General features: G+C 37.0%; 1 protein-coding gene and 1 long non-coding RNA gene across 6 annotated transcripts in view; one reads left to right on the top strand and one right to left on the bottom strand.

Moving 5' to 3' along the window:
• Window positions 1–22,249, bottom strand: part of LOC124409185 (Down syndrome cell adhesion molecule-like protein Dscam2) — a 167,103-nt gene that overhangs the window by 62,213 nt on the left and 82,641 nt on the right. For all 5 annotated transcript variants that reach the window (XR_006929497.1, XM_046886621.1, XM_046886620.1 and 2 more), the window contains exon 4: window positions 10,795–10,981. Coding sequence is in view for 4 of the 5 variants with exons in the window: in XM_046886621.1 (XP_046742577.1) it covers window positions 10,795–10,981 (187 nt within the window). In the remaining variant the exon portion in view is untranslated. The remainder of the gene's footprint in view (window positions 1–10,794; window positions 10,982–22,249) is intronic.
• The window catches only part of LOC124409186, a 45,998-nt gene that overhangs the window by 11,219 nt on the left and 12,530 nt on the right, over window positions 1–22,249 (top strand). The window contains exon 2 of the long non-coding RNA XR_006929498.1: window positions 21,279–21,353. This is a non-coding gene — a long non-coding RNA (uncharacterized LOC124409186). The remainder of the gene's footprint in view (window positions 1–21,278; window positions 21,354–22,249) is intronic.

Genomic DNA, 22,249 nt, shown 5'->3' with positions numbered 1-22,249 from the left:
TCCGCTACCAATCGTCTAAGAAGAATTTTTCATTTACTTTATCGATTGGTGACAAAAATCCGTTGTACAAAATCGTTATAATTTATCAAGAAATTCATTATTGTTATCCAAAATCAAAGTAAGACTATTAATAGGGAATTTATTCGCAAATCAAATGAGCTATTGTTGATCAGAATCAGACAAGCAATAACGTAGACTTGTCGTTGATAAATGATATTAAATAATCTTATTCCTCCAAAATAATTATTACCATAATGAAGTTCTTACATTTAAAATTCACTGTTTAAAATTTCTTTTCTATGACACGGTAACTTTTTCAGTTAAACGTAACCAGATTAGCTTAAGCCTGAGACTTTCTGAATCATTTGTTTAATCACGTTTTCGTTTCAACCACTTTTTCATCCTGACTGTACGTCCATGCATCCTCAAGTCCGTGGTGGTTGATTGGTTCAAAGATGAAAGCACACGTTACTGGGAAAAGCTAAATTAAAATTAGCAGCAGGTGCAGTTGCAGGCGGGTCAGGAGCTTATTCGCAAGCTAGATCTCGGGAACATTTCAATTTTATTTGCCTATACGTGAATGATTCTCGGTTGACACGCGTGTGTGCATGGGCTCGTAGCGAATACACACACGCACGCATGCGTTATACCGATCATTGGTAATTCAACCGGAAATTCGACTGCTCCAAGCTCTGAAAACTGACGTTGAAATGCTCAAAGTTCTCGGATTTCCCAGCATCATACAAAACTCAAATGCCTAAATCGTTCGCTACCCGTTCGTCAAAGAGAATTTGAAATTCGTATTTTCGATCCCAGTTATGCATGTATATAGGTATGGCACTTTTATTTTACGAGAAGAATAATTTATTAAATACGGCTTGTTTGTACGATCTAATCATTTCGTTGTGTTAAACCCACTATTGTGTGATTGTCTATTGTTTGTTCTCTGTTTTAATCATCGTGCTGAATATTTGTGAATATTTCTATCCAGACCATTAAATTTTCGATACATAAAATTTAACTTATTAATTGTTTTCTCTTTTTATTAGAAGTTTTAAGAGGAACCCATTTTTTATCAAATTCAATTCTGTTGATATTAGTTTAATTTTGTATGAACTAAGATTTTCTGATTTATACAATTTGTTAGAAAAATACTGGAATTATAAACAGAACTTAAAAATCTAATAGAATCGTTTGATTTCAATATACAATAGCACATTTTATTCTGAAGATTATATGCTATAAATTTAGTGAGAACATTTTCTTTTTAATTATGTTTGCACTGTTAAATATTAAATTTAATTCACTGATATTGAACTGGCATTGATTATGGTCAATAAATGGCAAAATTGAATTGAATACTCAAAAAGGACAATCTGTTTCAGTCAACTTACAAAAAATAGCTTGGCGAATGAAATGAGGTGTCGCAGAGCAAATCGGACGATTTTAATAAATTTTTGAATATTTTAAAGTGATTTGAAACAAGATATCGGTATATTCTAAACTTTTTTTTATAATTCGGGTATTTTATGTTTCCAAAGAGATTTTCGCAGCTTCCAAATATAATAATTTAATGCATATTTGATTTGCGACTATCTTGAAGTAAAATTGATAAAAAAAAGTACCGTTTTCCCACATATCAACTAGTTTTTGAGTTATTAATTACCTTCACGATTTATGTGAAATTCTGTGTTTATTTCATCTAATTTAAAAATAGACGTGAGTTCACCTTCCCTATCAACCAGATATAGACCGCATGCACCCCGATGATCGTAAATTAGGAATGGAACGTTACGAAGTGGTAGAAATTTCGCCCGATCAATGTTGCGGTCTGCAGGGGATATTTTGAACGGGCCCCCAAATCGGTGCAAAAGCGACCAAAAAGTAAAATATAAAAATTCACAACTAAAACAAAACTGGAAAAGCTCACTGTATCGATACTCCGCATCATTCACCGCACATGAAACGGAACCTGATTTGTGACGCATATCCGGAACGGCATGGCAGAGTAGATGCACCATTAATTGCGGTCACAGCTTTACGGCATTTCTAGCCCCCTTAAAATAGATTTCTGCGTTCATTAATTGGCTTTTTAATCTTTTTAATTATCTGATTTACGAGTGAGAATATTGATCTTTTCATCTTTTTCAAATTCGCGAAGCCTAGGTCGACTGATTTGTACAAATTGATTTTTAGATACAGAATATATAGTTGAAGGACCACGTCATTTTTCAAGGATCAAAAAGTATAGCTATCAAATTTAATTTTTTTCTTTCTCTCACCATAATTCTGGAAGAAAGAATTATTTGGTACCAGGCAACTACAAGTTTTCTATCTGTGATAATAGCTATTGCATAATCAACTGTAGGTATCATACTTCTTTCCATAAGTTTTGATCTCTATGTGTGACTAATTTCATTTTAAAACGTTACAGATTCCGTTACCGACACTTAGCCAAGACATAAACCTTTTTCTAGAATTTTCGAGTTGGAGAGGTATTTTCTACCCTGTATTTCCTTAATCTCGTTGCTATTCCACTAACATTACAAACTGTCAATCGCCTTTTGCAATAAGAAAAAAAAAACGCGGTTATACTGTTTTGTTAATGCAAAATCCATGTTCGACGACCGCGGTGCTACAATGAAACGTATCGCCGTCAAATAACCATATGAAACAGGCGAGGACAGAATCGCAAACACGAAATCACACATAATATGCAAATTCTGTGTTAGTCACTAGTAATATTTTCGCATGGTTAGAATTCATTGTCCATGCGACAATATAATATATAATATCCGTGTCGATTTCTCATTTGATTAATGGGAATTATCCGTCGCTTCGTTTTGCGCGTTATATATAGGTATGCACATACATTCATATTTTCACACATCACCGTTACCTCTCACCTGTTTCACAGAATGGTCGGTAACTGTAATGCGTGTAGCATTTTTCAATTGATTTATTAGTTTCGCCGTGATTGATGTGCCTGCGAATTTTTATCTGGATATAAACTATACGACGCGAGATATGACGAGTACTTTTCAAATCTTCACATTACACCGAGCAAAAAGTAATGCGTTCCCGTGTATACATATACATATGAGTATCTAGCCAAATTATAATCGTTATGCTTAATCAGCTGAAAGACTTTGAAAACTGAGTATATATACATATACCTACTTTAAATTGTATTAAATTTGCAAAACTGTCTAAGACTTCTTGGTTAGAAATCTGCATGATAAAGTACGAAGCGTCGGCGCATGCATTTTCTGCTACATCGTTGAGATTAGAAAAAAGGCTGCCAAAATTCATGCTGACGCAGATTTTCTGATTTGCATTTTTGCAATCTCGCCCTGCTGGGAGCCCTTAACTTTATTCGGGATTACGGGGTTGTGTAGTTTAAGGCGAGATAATGCCGAGGCAGGTTGACGATGAGTATCGTATAAATTTAACATTTAAGCATTTAAAGCTCTTTCGTTTTAGTACCGCGTCACGGTTAAAATGCCAAGTCGTAATCCTGCAAACCCTCGTGTTTTAAGGCTCCCGTTGCATTGCTATTGCTAATTGTGACTCCCCGTTCGCAGTTTCCGGCGTTCGGTTTAACATTCCTTTATACGAGTGAACAAGATTTTCATCGATTGCAACAAACTTTCATTTCGCGAGGCTCTAGCAAACTGCTGTACTTTTGTAATCGAAGGATCAGCTTCTTCCCTTAAACAATTCGTTGTAAGAAACAGCAAACTCACATCTCGTTTACGTTGTTTGTTTTAATTCTACTTCTCAAGTTCTTAATTACTAATTATTCGGAAAACTCGATTATACCCTTGACATTTCTTTGTTTGAGTAATTGTTGTGTTCTTTGTTTTATTTTTATTTTTTTTTTATCTTTTTCACCGACGAACTTTTGCGGAGGTGGAGAAAATAACGGAGAAATTGAAATAATTTTGGAGACATTCTCGAGTCGACTTATCAGTGTTGTAGCGGTAATTCTTATCCGAAGAATCAAATACGATTACTGAGTATTAAAAAAGGAGAAAATAACTCTCAAAATTATGAATGTTGCTGTATTATATCATATAAATTGTATAATACGTGGAGTTATATGATCAAATTATTGAAGGATGAGGAAGATTCGTTCAACTGATTAGCGTTCTATAATGAATCAAGAATGTATTCATATGCATGATCAATATTTCTAACCATAAAAATTTTGACGTTTAATAGCTTATTTATAAAACTTAGATTTGGAAGTATAGAGGTCATATAATTTCGTTCTTTCAATGAAATAATTTCTTTTTACTTAAAATTGTAAATAAATAGCATCTAAACTGGGATTCAATTTCTGAACATTTAACCATCGGTAAAAAAGTTTGGTATAAATAGTTATTTAATTTTATAATTTAATTTTAAATATTGAACAATCTCTCTTTAACTTCGGAAAGTCTTGCTGCTCGATTGGAAAAATCTAAAAACCAAATCTCAATTTGAAAAAAAGGTTTGTTCGTTACAGCGTACTTTGATTTACATGAAAAACTTTGTGCATTCATGCGGCCAGAGTGTAAATTCTTGACATGCATGATTGCGAGCGTCGTGGCGGAGTAGGAGAACGTAGAGGATGTACATGCGCTGTGCAAATGGCAATTAACCCCAATACCGGGATACGATTCGATCGAATATTAATTAGCCTTAATTACACGATATACTCGTCAGTTTGATGACGGCTACTGTATATGCAAATTTCATTGGAATCACAATCAGCCAATAAACGTATGCTATAACAATGTATATATTATACGGTGAAGTGAACTCGGTTTTTCTTTTTCTTTTTTCATTGCTCCAAGTTGAATTAGAATTTACCTCTCGAACGGTGGCCTTTGATGTTCCAAGATTCGAGAGTTTTCAACAAAAACCAAAGTTTATTAATTAAATTGAATCCAATATTGTACTCAAACGAGAGATATTGCAGTTATTGAAAAAAATGTTTTCGTTTCGAATATTTACAATTTACAACAAAGCCAGTTTTTTGCCCATGCATATCCAAATTTATACTCAAATTCAATGTACCGAAAAGGTTTTGTAAAATTGAAGTAGGAACGTTTGGTTCTAAGCGAGCAAAAGAATCGTTTATAAAATTTAATGAAAATCATTTCTACAATACAGTTTGAACTTTTACAGGCCGAAACAAGACTGCTGGTGATTTTTGAACGTTTTTTCTTCTTCTTTTTCACACTTTTTAAAACCATTTTCAAATCGGCGCTAGTCCTCAGCGACAAAATCAACAATAAGGATACAACGTCGAGGGATTCTGGGGCGGTTGGACCAGGTAAATCCAAGCTTAATCCAAGCTCTGAATACACCTCGGCGATTGTGTGTTTAACGTTATAACAAACATGGCGGGGATCATAGCTCGGAAGATTTTCCTTTACCGCTTCAGTTTCATTAAGGAAAAACGAAAAATGCAACTCGTTAGTTTTTCACCGCGTTCTCATCGCTCTCATTGCTCTTTTGGCAGCCCAGCCGACTCTATAACTCGCCGGTCATACCTGCCGGGAAATTAAACGTAAAATGTTGAAAAGTTGGAAACTATCCTAGTCGCGGCTGCCGCCCCAGCATTCCCGTGGGAAACCGTTTCTCTCCATTCCATTCACCTGACACACACGCGGTAGTTGAAGGGGAGCGAGGTCGGTGCTCAAAAAATGTAAAATATCCATAAAATTGACACGAGATACGCGAATAAATGACGGTGAGTCAAAATTGCGACGCTAAGTTCTGGGACGGAAGGAATTTGAAAGATTGATGATTAACCAGCAGCAGGGACAAGAAAGCTTAGTTTTCTTGTTGTAGGCGGAATAATAATTTTTTTTTAAGGTTCAAAGGCTATCAGCATCTTGTAACTGCAAGTCACGAGACTTTCAACGAAAGTTATATCGTATCTCCATTGAATGCGTAGTTAATTTTCATCCAAAATAACTTCCGAACCGCTTGGCCGTTTCTTTGGAATTCGTTCAATCCAGGCTAGACGTAACCGGATATGGTAGAAGTTTCAAAAGTTACGCAACACCTTTGTACCGAATTGTTTATGTATCTTGCAATTTATAAGGATATACGAAAAAGTGATTAACAAGTTAATGAATTCGTCATTCGGTAACCAAAAGCAGTCGAAGCTTGGAAATTTTCACGGATAGATTCAGAGAACATTTATTTTTGAAGAGAATGGCTTTGCAAGGGTTGCAATTTTTGGCATAGAACAGAAAAGTCAATGGACGAAATGCGAAACTGGCTGAACAAAATATCGATTTATTGTTCATTTTAAACGGGATTAATTCGTTTCAATTATTACAATCATGCGGACGCAGTGTTTTGCGTGAATCCAAGTTTTCCTGCCTCGGTTCACTCTTGCTTTGACCAAGCTCGGAGTAAAATTAATCATTGTACACTTTTGATCTGTAATCCTTGTATCAGGCAGGCGATTAACACAATATTAATTATTACGGCTGGTTATTGGCGAAAGCGGTCGTTTCCACTCTGCAGAGTATAAAAATTATTATTATAGGCTAATATTCTGTTTCCGTGAAAAAGATTTGTGAAAAAACAGGAACAACAACAACTTGGAAACGTAAAACCGGAATGAGAAGCTTGCAAAGGGGGCGCGTAACGAACGGCCGATTTATAATTTGTGGAAATACCTGGAGCCAGCCTTTGGGGGATTCGTGTTAAAAAATTCACGAACAAGCTCGGAAGCGAAAGCTTGTATGCGTGTTTTGTTCGTAAATGATTGTACTCAACTTCGAAGAACTGGTGAAAAATCAACGATTATGAAAACTTTGAATAAATATACGATTCTACGACTTTCAGTCAGATATGAGTAAGAAATTAAAGTGAATTGTCTTCGAAAGATTGAAACTCTCGTAAACTAATTATTATTTCCAACAATCTTGTACGAATGGGTCTAAATTTAGATCAAAAAATTTTTTATACATGTGTAAAAGCATGAAAATATTGCATTATATTAACGAAAAATAACATTTTGCCTGAATAACTTTATACATAATTATTATATATAATATTATTGTATATAATACTACCGAAAGAAATCTACGATACAAAGAAATATACAGTAGATTGCAGAATAGAATTTGAAAAATGAACAAATGTAAAAGGAAAAAATTAATTTGACTGTGCAGCGCGGCACGTCATGGTGAGAGTTATGTGTTTTTGGTACCGGAACCATCGCGCAGTCTTCTGCACCCGCATTTTCCCACCTCCAGGCAACCCATTTCCGTCCAGATAAGAAGGCGTACACCAACCGCGATAGTGCAAGAAGGAAAGATCGCACCTCGTAAACGGTGCACTTAGCGCCAACGTGCAATTTTACATCTATCATACTTGTTCCTGCTCCATTTTCAAGGAAGTTGGTGAGCCAAGAATCAATAATTTTCGGGGTGGTGTTGAAGTTTTGAATTTGGAAAGTCCCGAAAGCGCCCAATTCCTAATTATTTGGTGGCGAAACTTTAAATAAAGAAATCAAACTTTGAAGAAATGACAAAGTTTCGAATGATGGGATGTTCCCAAAATTCAAGTTACGATAAAGGAAAGTTCCGATAGAACGAAATTCCAAAAAATAAAACTTTCGATTGCGAATAATTATTACGAATATTAAAATATACTCACACAGCGTAGTTTACTCAACGAGTGTATTTAAATAATCAGAAAAACCGAAAATCAGAATTACCAGGATTACGAACGTAAAAATATGGATCATTCAAAACATAAAAAGATCAGAGCGGTGAAATTTCTCCAAGCTATGTTTCTCCAATTGAAAAGCTACCTTGAAACTTGAGATCGACTGATTTCGTCACAAACAGAATAACTTATCATTTGGCAAAATGTAGTATGATGACTAAAAAGTTGTGTCAATAAGTCATGTATTTTCGTTGGCTGTACTTGTCTCTCTACATATATAGGAGAACCATCATTTTAACCTATTTCAAACCGATTGACCTCAGTTTCACGCCTACAATTTTTCCAAATTTTCATCATTAATTGTGAACTGCTGCTACCGTCTTCACTTCGGCAACAGAAGAGGCCACGAAGACGTAAGCATTACTCGCCAAATCGTAATCGTGTCTAACCCAAAGTACCAAGGAAATTTTATATGCGCATAAACGTTTAAAAGCTGCTATCAAACGCGATCTTCACACCTAATTCGGATACTCGTAAGAAGTGCTTTTGCATCTGTCGTAATCGTGCCATAATACTAGAGAATAGCTTGAAGGATTTAGCTTCGCAGGGAATGGTTCTTCTAAATGGGTTAGAATCTGTTCCACACGAGACCGTGAACCTTGCTTTGATGTATTGAGACTCAAATTGGGAACAACCGGATATTACGTCACTACGAAACTGACTTGCGGTTAGACAGGATTTCAACCGAGGTTAGAGAGTCTGTTGCGGATCCGTGCAAGGTTGGAAAATGTAAGACTGACGGAAACAGTGTGACTCTCTCGTTACATCGTGTCAAATATGCATGAACGTTATTCAAAACGGGTTGAAGTTGATTCATATTTAAAATGTTACGAGGAAGTAATTAAAGCATTTTCAACGAGGCTTCACTTCACTGGATCAAATTTCTAAAGGACCTTGTAACTCGTATCTATATCTCCCAGGGGAGGATCAAGCAATCGGTAGTTGAGTTATGAGGCCAATTGGAATATTGAAACGAAGGTCGCCATCATTTGCAGAAGAACCACATTACTTAGACCAGCAACGAGAATATTCAGTGACATGAAGTATTTCCAGGAGTCTAAGTATTTCTATTTCTATGCGAATGTTATAGTATTTTTAGTGTTTTTCTTTATTCAAGACGTGCTACTAAACTTGCACAGTCGCGTACTATTCACTCGTAGTTTAGCTGCAAACTGAGCTTTGGAATTTCCTAATGCGATTACAAATTCTGACAGTGACGTCACTGGTTCACGTCCTCTATATCAGGAGGCGAGAAAGCTGTGGGATTCGTGCCGCGGAAGGCTGGCGTGCAGGCGATGGTGAAGTTTCAATTAAAAGTGGAAATGGATTTCTCAGACTGACTGTTTCAGTCTCCGATTCTAGTCACTCGATAGAAATACACTCTGCAGTTGAGTCAATATCTGCACCTCGGTAACTCGAACTTTCTGTGGCTCCCGCAAGAACAAATCCTGTTCAAAAGTTTAAAGTTCTTTCCAATTTCGCGTTGGCACGGCGCAGAGCGGCGAGGCGAATGTGAACCATGAAGAACCGTAAGAGCTGCCGGAAAGTGAGACACGGAGACGATATTGAAAGCACAGCATGTGTGTGTGTGTGTGTGTGTATGTGTTTGTTTCTGTTTGTGTTTTATACTTTTCTCCGCAGCTGTGCGCCGCGAATAATTTCTCGCGAGAATTTCACCCTGGGTGCGTAGAGTCGGTGACCGGACCACCCCATGGAATATACGGGGACGATCGAGGAGACACTCGAAACTATGCAAATACTCAGCCGTGAAGCTTAGGCTTGCTGACTTCATTGCTTGAAAACCTGAGTAGCTTTTGAATATGAATGCGTGATATTCCTGAAGTCTGAATTCGCCGGCTATATAAACCCGAAAAGGAAAATAATACTTATAAGTATTAATGGCAAAAGATGAAGAATGAATAACAATTAGCTGCCATTCATCTGTGTTCCTTGTGGAAAGATATTACTGCCTCTACGACTATCGTTATGTTCAAATATTTGGGGTCTGTGATAGTAATCGTGTACGAAAGATCAGACATTTTATGGAATATATCGATCGGAAATACATGTGGGTTTAAGATTATGTATGGTGTTACATGTTATTTTGGAATTTTTTATGGGATCACAGATAACTTCGAACAACACAAAATATAACAATTCTATGAATTTGTCTGAAATTTTTTGAAACTTCATGAAATTTTGAATCTCTGATGAATCTCTCTTTGATATCGTATATATAAGACGATGGCTGGTACGCAATATCATATCAAGACAATTGACAGATTGTTTGTTTAACAAGAAGAAAATGTATAAGGGAGACTAAAGCTACAGGTTTTAGATTACATGAAAACAAATTAAAGTTTTGCTGAAGAATGCAGTTATTATTGTCCACCCGAAAATCTCCAAAATCCATTTTTCGTGATGAAGATGCAACTTTTATATATTGGATTCGGTATTTTTAAATCCGATACTTTGACGTTGTATTTCCTATTCAAGATTTCAAGAACTTCGTAATAGTGGGTCTCCTTCAAAGTAAAACTTCGATTTTCGGCAGAGAAAGTCAATAATACCCTAATAATTAAGTCACGGTTATATTATAAAAATTTTCTGATACCGTGACAATCTAAGGAAAACGTACTTCCGCTTACAAACAAACGTTGACACCTTGAAACCAAGCCACGCACATGATTCAACACCATCAGGCTGATACAGTGCACTACGGTACGTACAGCTGCTTTCGACTATTATCGCTGGATGCGAGTGTTTATATATATACGAAACTCAGCCGCGATATTTCACTCAGTTACTCAACGTTATCCGTAGAGCAATCTCTTTCAGCAGCAAGTCATAAATCACGAGCCGCGCGTTGAAAAGAGGTACGTAAGTCGCAGGGTGTGTGCCGCATGGTGCCGCGGTGTAGCACACGAGCTTTATATTTTCATCCCCATACATACATGTGTTTCGGGTGGGACAAAGCCGAGGTAAGAGAACACGTGCATTTTGTGGAAGGTGAAAATAGGTGACTACGGTTTAATTTGGTCCGGAACTTACCGTAGACCTGGCACTGCCGTGACTGGTCTCTGGTCGGGACTTGTCGTCCACGTGACATGTGGAGTTGGACTTCCATGAGCCGAACAACTCAGCTGAGACCCAGTTGTGTTGGAGAACACCAGAGTGCTGGGTGGTTCTTGGATAAAAACTGGGCCCTGCTGACCGACCGCGAGCTCGAAGCTACATGCTGAAACAGAAAATTACACTTTATGTAGATTTCGTAGATTTGGTAAACGAAGCTAACCATTCGCCGATCCATCGGACCATGATAAGTGAAATCTGGGAACCATCATGTGAAACCAGGAGCTGTGTTGATACTGATGACTCGCGTCGTCAACGGAAGCGAAAGACGGCGACGGTATCTCGGCTCGTTAAATACTTACGACTTCATCTAAGGTTTCGTGTCCTGACCCTTAGGGTCGCGCCTCTGGAAGCGAAGGAAACCATCATCCCCTCGAATCACTGCGCCCTCTCGGGAAGCCCGCAGTTGACAATGAGACGTCACGCTAATCGACGGGAACGAAGGGAGGACAGAGGCACTCTGGTCCTCTAAAAGTTCAATTTCTGCCTCCATATATTTCCCGGGGCAGTGGAGAACCGCCCACCTGGAGATAAAAGAATCGGGAAAATTTCATCTTCCCTTCCCCGCGCTGCGAGGCCGCCGGGAAATGATCTTAAGCTTGGACGGCAGGGACTTGCATAAAGTATTGGACGAGAGGTTTATTCTCCGGTTTAGCTGCCCCGTTTTAGCCACATCGGAGTACCGGTAGTTGGCCTGTGAGTTCACGACGAGGCGTGGAACCCCATGGTATAATATTGCCCAACGAAGCGGGCTTTCACTTTCCATTTGCGGAACGGTTATTCTTATGGTCTTTGTGATATTTCTCTCTCGAGCCCCTTTGTGTATTCGTGCAAAAGAAACGGTATCTATACAAGTCGAACGAAACAGTCTCTTTGCTCGACCTTAGATTATCAAACGCATCATTGGCAATGGCATCCAATTGGTCTGGAATAGACTAAATCGGGGATAGTTGACACAGTAATAGATCATTTAAAACCGTGTAGTCTACCACAAATTGAAAGCTTTCAGAAGTATAGGAAATTCTTTTTCAAATTTTAAAACCAAACATTTTCCCAAGTACTGTCAGTATCCCAACTTTCTCCAAACTGCACATTTTTTTATGTCACACGACCTGATCCTCCTCTTTATCAGGATTCACTTTTAATTGAATGAATTTCAATATTTTTAATGAATAGACTATTTCTAACGTGCGCCACTTTCTCATGGTGTTAACTTACCCTAACGACACTTTTAGTATTTGAGTTTCAGTTTTGCTGGTATATCTATTCCGGAAAAAGCAGTTCAGGAACAATTATATGTATAAGAACAAATCCGGAAGAAGTTGGAACAATTTTGAGAAACTTTTCATTCCTCATTTGCGGAGGTTAACTTTACGTAAGTCTGTACTTATCGTCAATCATACTTCACACTTATATTATATCTATATTGTTGCAGCACAGACAGAGTATAAAAAGAAAATAATGTAGCCAATTTCGGGGAAAAAATAGAAATCTATTAGATCCCGTTTTCTGCTCAGCTCCGCAATTATCGCGACCTTAACGACCCGACTGGTATTTATTGGCCAGAACGTTGGTGTTGCTGCAATCGGTGTTGGCTTCATTGCGAAACATATGCTATCCATAAATCTACTTTTGGAAATTGGCAATCGATGTTAAATAATTCTTGGCGAACTCGTAAAAACGTAAATAACGTTAAACTATCTCTATCTCTCCTTCTCTTATTATGTGGATTGCATCGCAAGGAATTCATCAGACTGATCGACCATGCTCATCTGGCTAGACCTAGAGCTAAAATAATTCAGTGCTCGAATTATTTATCGAACCTTCCTTCGAAATTAATTCAATAATACAGTCGAGGCGTGCTGCCTCGAAATGCGAAGTCGTATACCAGCGATCGATAGTAAACCGTAGACTCGTAGTATTTCAGGCTATTCAAAGTTTATGGCTGGTTTCAGACATGCCTCACTTATCCCTGTAGATACTAAAAAGGGAAACGACACAAAGAAATACCTGGTCTCTAGTAATACGAGGATGTAGACAAATTGGAAGCATAAGATTAATCTTGTAGAATCGAAGTCTCGTAAGTCAAAGGAAATCAAAGAAATTTGGTTAATGTGCCGAAATTGTATTTTTAAACGATGCGATTCTTAGCTAAGGCAAGATTTCTCCCAATTGAATGCCATAAAGTGTCTTGATCGAGATTCTCACGTCCATAAACGTAAATAAACTGAGTAATTTCGCTATATTTTTGTAACTATCATCGATTGCTGACAATTAATAAACTCCAAAATGGATTTCAAAAAGCTTATACCTCATGAAAATATTGTTCTGTGATTAAATCGTGATCTAAATTCATCATTTTATTTGCCAGAATAACACGACCGGTTTATGTTACATGTGAAAAATGGTTGTAAGAGGCTTCATAGAGTTTGTAAATCGAGATACTCGCCTCAATTTATTCTGTGTATACTTTTGCGATTCGAATACAACGCCATGTAGCGCAGTAAACAATTCATTAATGTTTAAACAATTCTGGGATGCATGTGATTTCGGAAAGTGGTGAGTTGGTATGGCTTATCGGTGCTTTACTTGCCGATTAGCTGCGTTATATCGCATGACGTACATAAAATTCAGGGCTGACGATGAGTAAATATTCTCGATCGAATGATGTTATATAAAGAAATAAATTGGAACAACTGTGCAGTTTAATTGACCGTATCGAGGGGTGACGCGTCATTTAATAGTCGTCAATCATTTAGTAAACGACGTGCTGTTAACGTGCAGTTGACAAAAGTTCAAACGAAGTTTGTATAAAATCCGACAAGCATTTCAATTCACATCCGTGTCAGTACCAGAAGACATCTTGATTCGATTATGGGATTTTATACAGCAACACCGCGACTGCTTATGTAGGTACCAACAACGGAGGGAACGATCAGAATTTAATTTCCCTCGAAATTCGAAAGCAATAAGAAGCCCGAGAAGAGACGGAATAAGATGAGAAAAGAAGACGCCGGGTGATTGGACGACTGAAATGGGCTTGGAGGTCGAGATGAGGAAATGGAAACGAATTCGGATAAAGTGGAGCTGAACGTATAAAACGAACGAGATGCGAATCGAACACCGTAAAAATGAGGCCTGGTTTGTCCAGCACGTTTTCGCTACCGCTATACCGTGATGCTTCAAGTCAGCCGGTGATGATGAACCCGAATCCCAATTTACTCAGGGGAATCGTCGCTGAATCAAGGACCAGCCAATAGAAATATATCCAAAATCCTTCCACCTCAATTGAGACATTACATCCCATCACTTTCTCATTTCTGACAATTAACCGACACTAATTTCGGGACAGACTGAGAGTGTCACGCTTAGATCTCGATCCACAAGAAAATGTTTTTCAAATTCTCCTAATTCGAAACAGTCTTATGCCTGATAGTAGAATGGCAGAAATCCGTGAGGATTTCGCCGCTGGGTAGGAAATTGAATCTGACTCGGACTCCGGAACCTGCAGCAGCGGCAGCCTATTTTTCGACCCTTTCATTTTCCGCGTTCCATTCGATTCATCGCCGTCCGAGGGAAAAATATAGCGACCACGCGGCTATCGCTCGCTAACAAGCACCTCCGACTTTCGACCTGATTGGACACTTTCAGGAAAAGACGAGCCCGCTTATTAGTCTTTTTCTATCAAATTCGATGTACGGATTGGTCACCCCCCCCCCCCCCCCCCTCACGGAAACACGCGTTGGTCTCACACAACTTGCACTTCGAAAATTGCTTCTCGTTATCGCCAACCGAATCCCTTGGGGCCTTATTCTAGAATCGTATCACTTGTGTTATGGCGAAACGGCCACACAAGTTATGGGGGTAAATTTTTTGGCTTGGATAGTATCTTCAAATGCTTACGGTATCTTTTCAATCGAGTTAAAAAAATAAACTTGGCATTAACTCTTAGATATTTCAAAGATAGGTCTCGATGATTATTATCATTGTAGGATACCGAAATATATAAGTTTTCGGAAATGTGGACAAACTTTTTTTGCTCATTTGTATAAAATTTTTTATAATAATTGCGAACTGGAACTTTTCGCTGCATGATTTTTTTTACTACGTTTGATTTCAGCAATCTTTTTATTCTATGGGAAAATTTCTCGCAGGTTATGTACTGGTAGACCAATTTTTCACACGTTTCTTTCTTTTTTCGATAATTGACGTTATGTGATGCAGGAAATGGGAGTAAAAATATTAGCCACACCAAAAACATCGAACTTTGTCATTAGCACCAACATTTTACCGTGACAAACGATAAAATATCGGAATAAGGCCCCTGAGCGAACATGTCTGCCTTCCAGCATGTTCGAAAAGGGAAAGACAAACTTCGAGATTTCTTGTATTAATTTCTTAATTCCCACGATACGGGGCGGAAAAATACAGCTACCATTATTTCTGACCAGTATTGACTCGCAGATAATTCGAAAACTTTTTAACCAGAGGAGACTCAAGTGTGATTAGTTTCTTCTCTCCTGGGAACTAAATGCGCGAAGCCGAGAATATCCCGATATTTTTAAATAAAGCAAGCCGAGGTGCTAGACTGTCTTAATCAAACATCGTGAGATGATTTTATTGCACAATGTTGGAAATAGTAAGAAAAATACAAACAGTGTTTTAGAGAAATATTATGATTGTATTATCAGGGAAAACTGATTGATCAAAATTTCTGTTTTACTTTTTTATACCAGTTTTATTCAATTTTAAACAACATCGGAAAAATGCAGCCAAGGAACCGAAAGTTCTTATTGGTTGTTGAATCAGAATTTCATGAGTCAGAATTTGACGATCAAAACTACGGATTGAGAATGTATCGGAATAAAAGTGGATAAAATTGGCGAAATTTTTTGAAAATAAAAATGATGTAATGTCTTCGGGTTTACTGGCTTCAAACATCGTGCTTTTTGAGTGAGTTTCAAAATAATTGAGAATGGATCAAAATGTCATCGCGAAAAAAAACTTGTTTTTTTTTTAAACTTGAATACTTTGAAGTTTACGATTAATTGCCGAATTCCAAGCTTATATCAAAGCGTGAAGCCAATACGATGTAAAAAAATTTCAAAATAGTTTGATTTGATAGAAATTTTGAGATCTTTGAATCTAAACGAAAAATTGTGCGGATTTATTTCTGCTCAATTAAACTCGAGGTGTCTAATTGCGCCTACAGTATTAACTAAATCATGCAAAAATAATTCGAGAAATTTTTTCGCGGCTTTTAAGTTTCGTTTTAAGGTTTAATTGCGTTTAATTTAATAAAAAATTTCACTCACGCATTCTTGGGTTGGCGATTCATCGACCCTTTCGCATTTTTCTACTTTGCGGTGAAATTGCACAGTAGGTTTGCTGAAAAACTGAACAAGTATACAATTGACTGAAAACAAAGTTAATAAAAAAATTTAACCTTTGAGATAATTTTTGCAGTTTGTCTTGTTGGATTTTTCGAAATTGGACGATTATCCAGTAAAGATATTTCGACTGTTTAAATTTTGCCAATTATTATCACTCTGGAGGATTTGAAATGAAAATTTGACTGAAATCTTTGAGACTTCGATTTCCCAGTGAATGACTGTCGACTTTCAAACTAAACAGAGAAATTCGAGGCTCAGTTTTCGGCACGTTCGCCAACTCTGCATTTATTTCAGAATAAATTGAAACAAAATAGCTTCGTCGCGACTGCCGCACAATAACTCCAAATCATTTAGTACGTCTAACACGAATTCGGTGCAGAGTTGCAGCAACATATACCTATACTATACATATATGACATGTATTCGAGACGATAATTCATTTTTATTTGCGCCACTGATTGGCTGCGTGGAAATCCTGTGGCTCAGCTTCTGCTGTCCACGTCCCTTCGTTTGCGACGAATTATTCTCCGATTTTATTTTCTGTCACAGCAGCGCACCTCGATCAGAGAACTCCTCCACTAATTTCGAACGGATTTGCTCACGGAGATACACGCGATTCACTTGCGTAATGTCACCCTTCGTTGTCACCAATAACCTGAGTAATTCGAAGTAACTATGAACGGGGTGGGAATTCGTCAGATGGAAAATGTGCCGAAACAAAAACATGGATAAAAAAGGTCTAAAAAGTGTAATTAAACTTTGTCAGGTTGAATATAGTTTCAAATAAAGTCTCTGTGATTCAGAAAAAAAAATGCTCAAACACTGAACTCGACTGCAAAAACTTTGTTATTAAATTAACAACGTCCGAGATATCAGATTGTTGAACTGTTTTTTCCACCGCAAAAATTTATAGTGTTTATCCGACTTTGATGGACAATGCCTTTTTTTATTTCCAAATGAATATACTATTAATTGTCTCAGATCTATTTGTTCTTGAAAAAAAGTTCAATAATTAATATTGATATGATTTACAGATTATAAATAGATTATTTTTATGTCCAAAATCAAAGTCAGATAATTCAATGAGGTCTTTAGTCGTAAAGTTCAACGTTTTCAAATTTTTTATAGCTTCATGGAGACTTTTTAATTAATTAGGTACGTAAGTAGATCAGCTTAGCAAAGACTCTCTAAGCCTCTAGTGTCGTCACATAATCTTTTGTTCGATTACTTTGACCCCAAACGAGAATGACAAAATTTCTATCAAGGAAGAAGATTTGATTTCGATTTCGAAAATTTTTAGGTACGCGATTATGCGCTATTCGCACAAAAAGTATGGTTAAAATTTGTTTCTTGATTATCTGAAAGCTTTCAATCAAAACTTTGCACTCTGCTTTGGTCGAATTGAATCGAACATTCGGTTTGACGGTGCAGATGCGGAAAACCGCGGGAAATATATATAAACCAATACGTAGCGAGAGAGAGAAAGAGAGGGAGAGCGGAGCTGCAGCAGTCGCGGAAGTTGAAAAACTAATCAGAGGTTCGTTATTTGCTATTTGGGAAGCTTGTTTATACTGGAAAAGTATTGGCCTTTCCGTGTTTGTTAATCCCTGAGGCAAACACCCGAGTTCCCGGCCACATGCTCGCAATAATATCGCCTCCACTGCTGTAGAGTGCAATCTTCATTTTACCTCTACGAAAGGTTCAAGCTACACTTGCGTAAAGCGCGTTAACTCTTACCGGAAATATAATAACAGCATAATTCTACCTTAAAAATCGTTTTCACTGCTTTTTCTTTGTGTTTAGAAAATTATTTACTAAATATTATCCACGCTTACATAAAAATTTATCACAATTCATGGAAGAACGTGCCTTCGAAAGTTCGTTCTGTAAATGAAACTGATTTGTATTATTATTTTAAACGAGTTTGTTGCATTGCAAAATCATTTCAATTACAAATAGTAAGAGTTTGGTTTTTTTTCCTTTTTATCGGAATAAATTACTTACGATTAAGAAATTTCTTTTTATAGATGAACAATCGCTTGAGTAAATATAATTTCGCTTCAAGTACTGGATAATTGTATGAATATTCTTTTAACAGGTGGAGAATTAAATCCCTTCTTTTTAGTACGTTAACGTACCATCAATTGGACTGAATTGCAGAAAGGAAAAAGGGTTTTGAATTACCGTGAAAAACGTACCGCGCCTCAAGCTACCTGGATGTTCCATGAACTCGACGCTCGTCATGTGCATATGGCATATTCCGTTTCCAGTTTAAAAATAAAATCATAAGAATATCGTTAAACGAGCTGTATTTTCTTGTCAAGTGGAAACACGCTGCGGGGAATTAAACAGCTGTGAGAGCTAATTGGAAATAGAGTAATTAAGAATTAGTGGTTCGTGTTTTTATTTTTTTCATCTTTCTATTTCCGTTGTAAACGATAATTGCAACGTGTTGTTGTACACATCAAATTGAGTTTCATTGTTTTTACTTTTCATCAAAGTTTTGTTCGAAAATCAATATTTCTAATTTCGTTTTCACGATGATTAAAAGTATCGCGAAAAAACTATTTTTTTTTTTTTTTTCTTCTTTCATATACGTATTATAGATTTGATTTAGCATCGGTGACGTCACGCTGAGTACTTTTTTCAATTCCTGCTGACCACTATTTAACGAAATACCAAATTTTTCTTCCACAAAATACCTACTAGCGTTGAATAAAGAAAAAAAGAAATGGAATAAAGTAAGAAATCTATCTAAACTTTTCTATAAACGTGTTTCATACGTGATTTTACTCGGTGCACTGATATTGAGTTTTAACGAATAAACCTCTTCAATCTCGGGCGGGAAGAATTTCCAACCTGGACTGTCCCCGCAGCTTATACGCCACAATAGCGTTACTGCACTCCAATTCTGCCAATCAATTATTGGTCGGGAACCCAGGGAGGATCGTCCCTGCATCCGCTTCAACTCTACCGACGTTGTACTGTAACATGGACCATTTCGTCTGTCTGGCTATCCAGGGAGATTCTGCCGGAAATTAGGAACTGCGTAATTTATCGGTTCGCAAATATATATAGATCCTATCCATCCAGCCATGCACTCACGGCGAACACAGGATGAGGCTACAGATGGAGTTGAAATCGTTTCGAACTGAAAGTATCGTCGAGAGAAATTTCTCTTCGTGGTTACTATACGCAGTCATCGACTATTTTCATTTCTTTTCGTAAGCAAAAAATGTTATCGGGGAAAACGAAAATTATAGTCTAGTAAATTGTAATGGTAATTTTTAATATTCGTTTTCATTACCATGACTCGTAAGATATTTTCTTGCAACTATTGCGTTAATTTAATATCTGTGCAACAATTCATTGATTTTAGGACCTTGTATAGGTGAAAATAATGTTGCTAACCCAACAGATTTATTATTGCACTATTGATGAATCTATTATCACACTGAACAATTACTTCCAACACATTTTTGTTAGATATAAATCATTTTCAAACTTCTGTGGCTTTGATACACAGTTGATTAGAATTTTAAAGGAACTATAAGAACAAGAAATGAAACGTTTCTCAGGGTGTGAAGGAAATAAAGAAAATTTTATTGAATATACGACAGGTGAGGGAAATTTTTTTGTTCATCTTTACGACTCGATCTATCGTCCTGAGATATTTTCAAGAAACGCTAACGACTTTCGGGTGACAGTACAAGCTAGGCACCGCGAGTTACCGCACCTGGTTTACACTGAGGTTTTTATATGAATATATTTCTTAACTCAGACGTTTCTATTTGTGAATTTAATTTCTTAGAGCGACGGCGCTCTGAATGGGGCTTAATTTTTCTCAGTCGGGGTCTCGCTCCAAGAAAGACGTGTAGGAGACCTTTTCACTAATGCTCCGTGCGCCCCACGTTAGCAGGAAAATTAACAGTGATTCTCAACCTTGTTATAGCCTTGAGAATGCCGTAAGGTTCGCAAGAATATTTATTATCAGTTGAAGCATCTAGTTTTTTCAATATATTTATTAACGTGTTTCGTTCGGAAGCAACATATATGTGCAAAAATAAAAAAAAAACTTGTACGCAGTATAAAAAAAATCTCTAAAATTCGAAGTTTTTCCATTAAACTAGTCAATAAATCTTGAAACAGCAAATTTTACACTGAATTAACTTTCGAAGCTTATAACTTCAAAACTACTTGGGTTACCGATTCTGCTTAAAATACACTTTTGTAGAGTATTTGATTCTGTAAAATATATTCCTTCGAAGATCAAGTCCGTATTAAAAAAAGCGACTGAGTGGTGGCTGTTTAAAAAATTTGACATCTTAGTTCTAGTTCGTTTAGTTTGTGTATAAAGTAATTCCCTCGTCATCACCCAACGATAATACGAATTTTTCTTCACATTCTCTGTTACTCACAAAAACGCCGGATAATAAAATTATCAGCGGTTGAATTTAGCCTGATTAAAAACCATAAATCTTATAAAAAACTGCTGATTTCAGGCGATTTTTAGAAAATTCATTCACAGCCAAAACGAGTCAATGAAAATTGAAACATCCTCAAGATTGGTCTCAGAAAAGGAAGAATAAAAAAAACACATGCGATTTTTCAAAGTGCTGTTCTTTGTAAAAAAAATTTCTCCTTTCTCCATCTTGACCCTTGTATTTTTGCTCAATGGTTCTACTTGATAATCCGAGCTCTAACTAGATGTATTCATAAAAGTTAATTTTCTTTTACGAGAGTGAAATGTCCGCTTTTATAATTCCTTTTCTCAGTACTTTGAGAAAATTAATCTCAACAGGTGGACGTAGGTAATTCATATCGCATGGCTGGGAGCATGATTCATGCAGCGGTATTCCTGGGAGTAAAATTCAGTAATTCGCCAATTAATCAATTGACCAGACGCGAGCATTCCTAGTTTTCCACATCGCATTGCAGCGTGGTCGCGAAATCAAATTTAACCTATTTCATAGTAAAATAATTACCCAATTTTTTCGTTTCTTGTTTCAGATTTTCACTTGATATTATTCAGGAATTAAATCGAGTCGATGATCAAACGGGCTTTTTCGACAGTCAAAATCTCCAGTAAGTGTACTCCACAAATTCACATGTTAACAATAATAATAATAATAATAATAATAATCATAATAATACCGATATCGAAATATTTAGTTTACAGGATAATCTATTTGCACCGCGTTTCGTTCATTGCTGTTTAATTTATTTAACGCTTACCACTCGTCTGCTAAGGATTACTATATACTTGCCGGTACTGGTTATAGTTACTGTTTCGACGAAAGCTTTCATTCAATATGCGCAAGGAACATATAAAGCAATCGATCCGTGTGGATTTCGTGGGATTTTGATTTGTCAGTGATTCTATAAATTCTTTCGAATTGTAAAGATGCAACAACTACGGTAGACACTGTGATTCCTTACAGCTGACAATGAGCTGTATATTGAAAAAATCGAAGGACTCTCAGAGACTATCGCTTAGAATAATATCGTATAAGAATCCGAAGAAAATATCAACAAAAAGCGAGGGAGGAAAGAAGAAGAAGAAGAAGAAGAAGAAGAAGACGAAAGATTAGGATACAGGATAATGGAAAGACCTGCAACGCTATCCTGCAATGGCATGCTCCAGGCTCTCTGTTCTCCGTATCTCATCGTCAGTCGTGCACTTTGTCGTCCGTTTGATACGCTTTGAAATACTACAAGAACAGTGAATGTAAAAACAACAGTACCTACGAGGGGCCCTTCAAACGCTTTGTAAATAGCAGCTTGATCTATACGCACGCATTGCATACGTATCACATGGCTCTACATATACACATTCCTAGGTGTATACCTATAATATGCGTAGGGAATGCATGCCTCGAGTGTCGGTGCATGTGCGTGCATGAACATTTGAACGTATTGTTCATGCGAAATATATGCATCCATACTTCCTATGTAAATCCCTTTTCATACGAGATGTCCCC

The sequence above is a fragment of the Diprion similis genome, chromosome 8, assembly GCF_021155765.1.
Source record: "Diprion similis isolate iyDipSimi1 chromosome 8, iyDipSimi1.1, whole genome shotgun sequence".
NCBI lineage: Eukaryota > Metazoa > Arthropoda > Insecta > Hymenoptera > Diprionidae > Diprion > Diprion similis.
The sequence above is the reverse complement of the archived record's forward strand: the minus strand, read 5'-3'. Positions and strand labels throughout refer to the sequence as shown.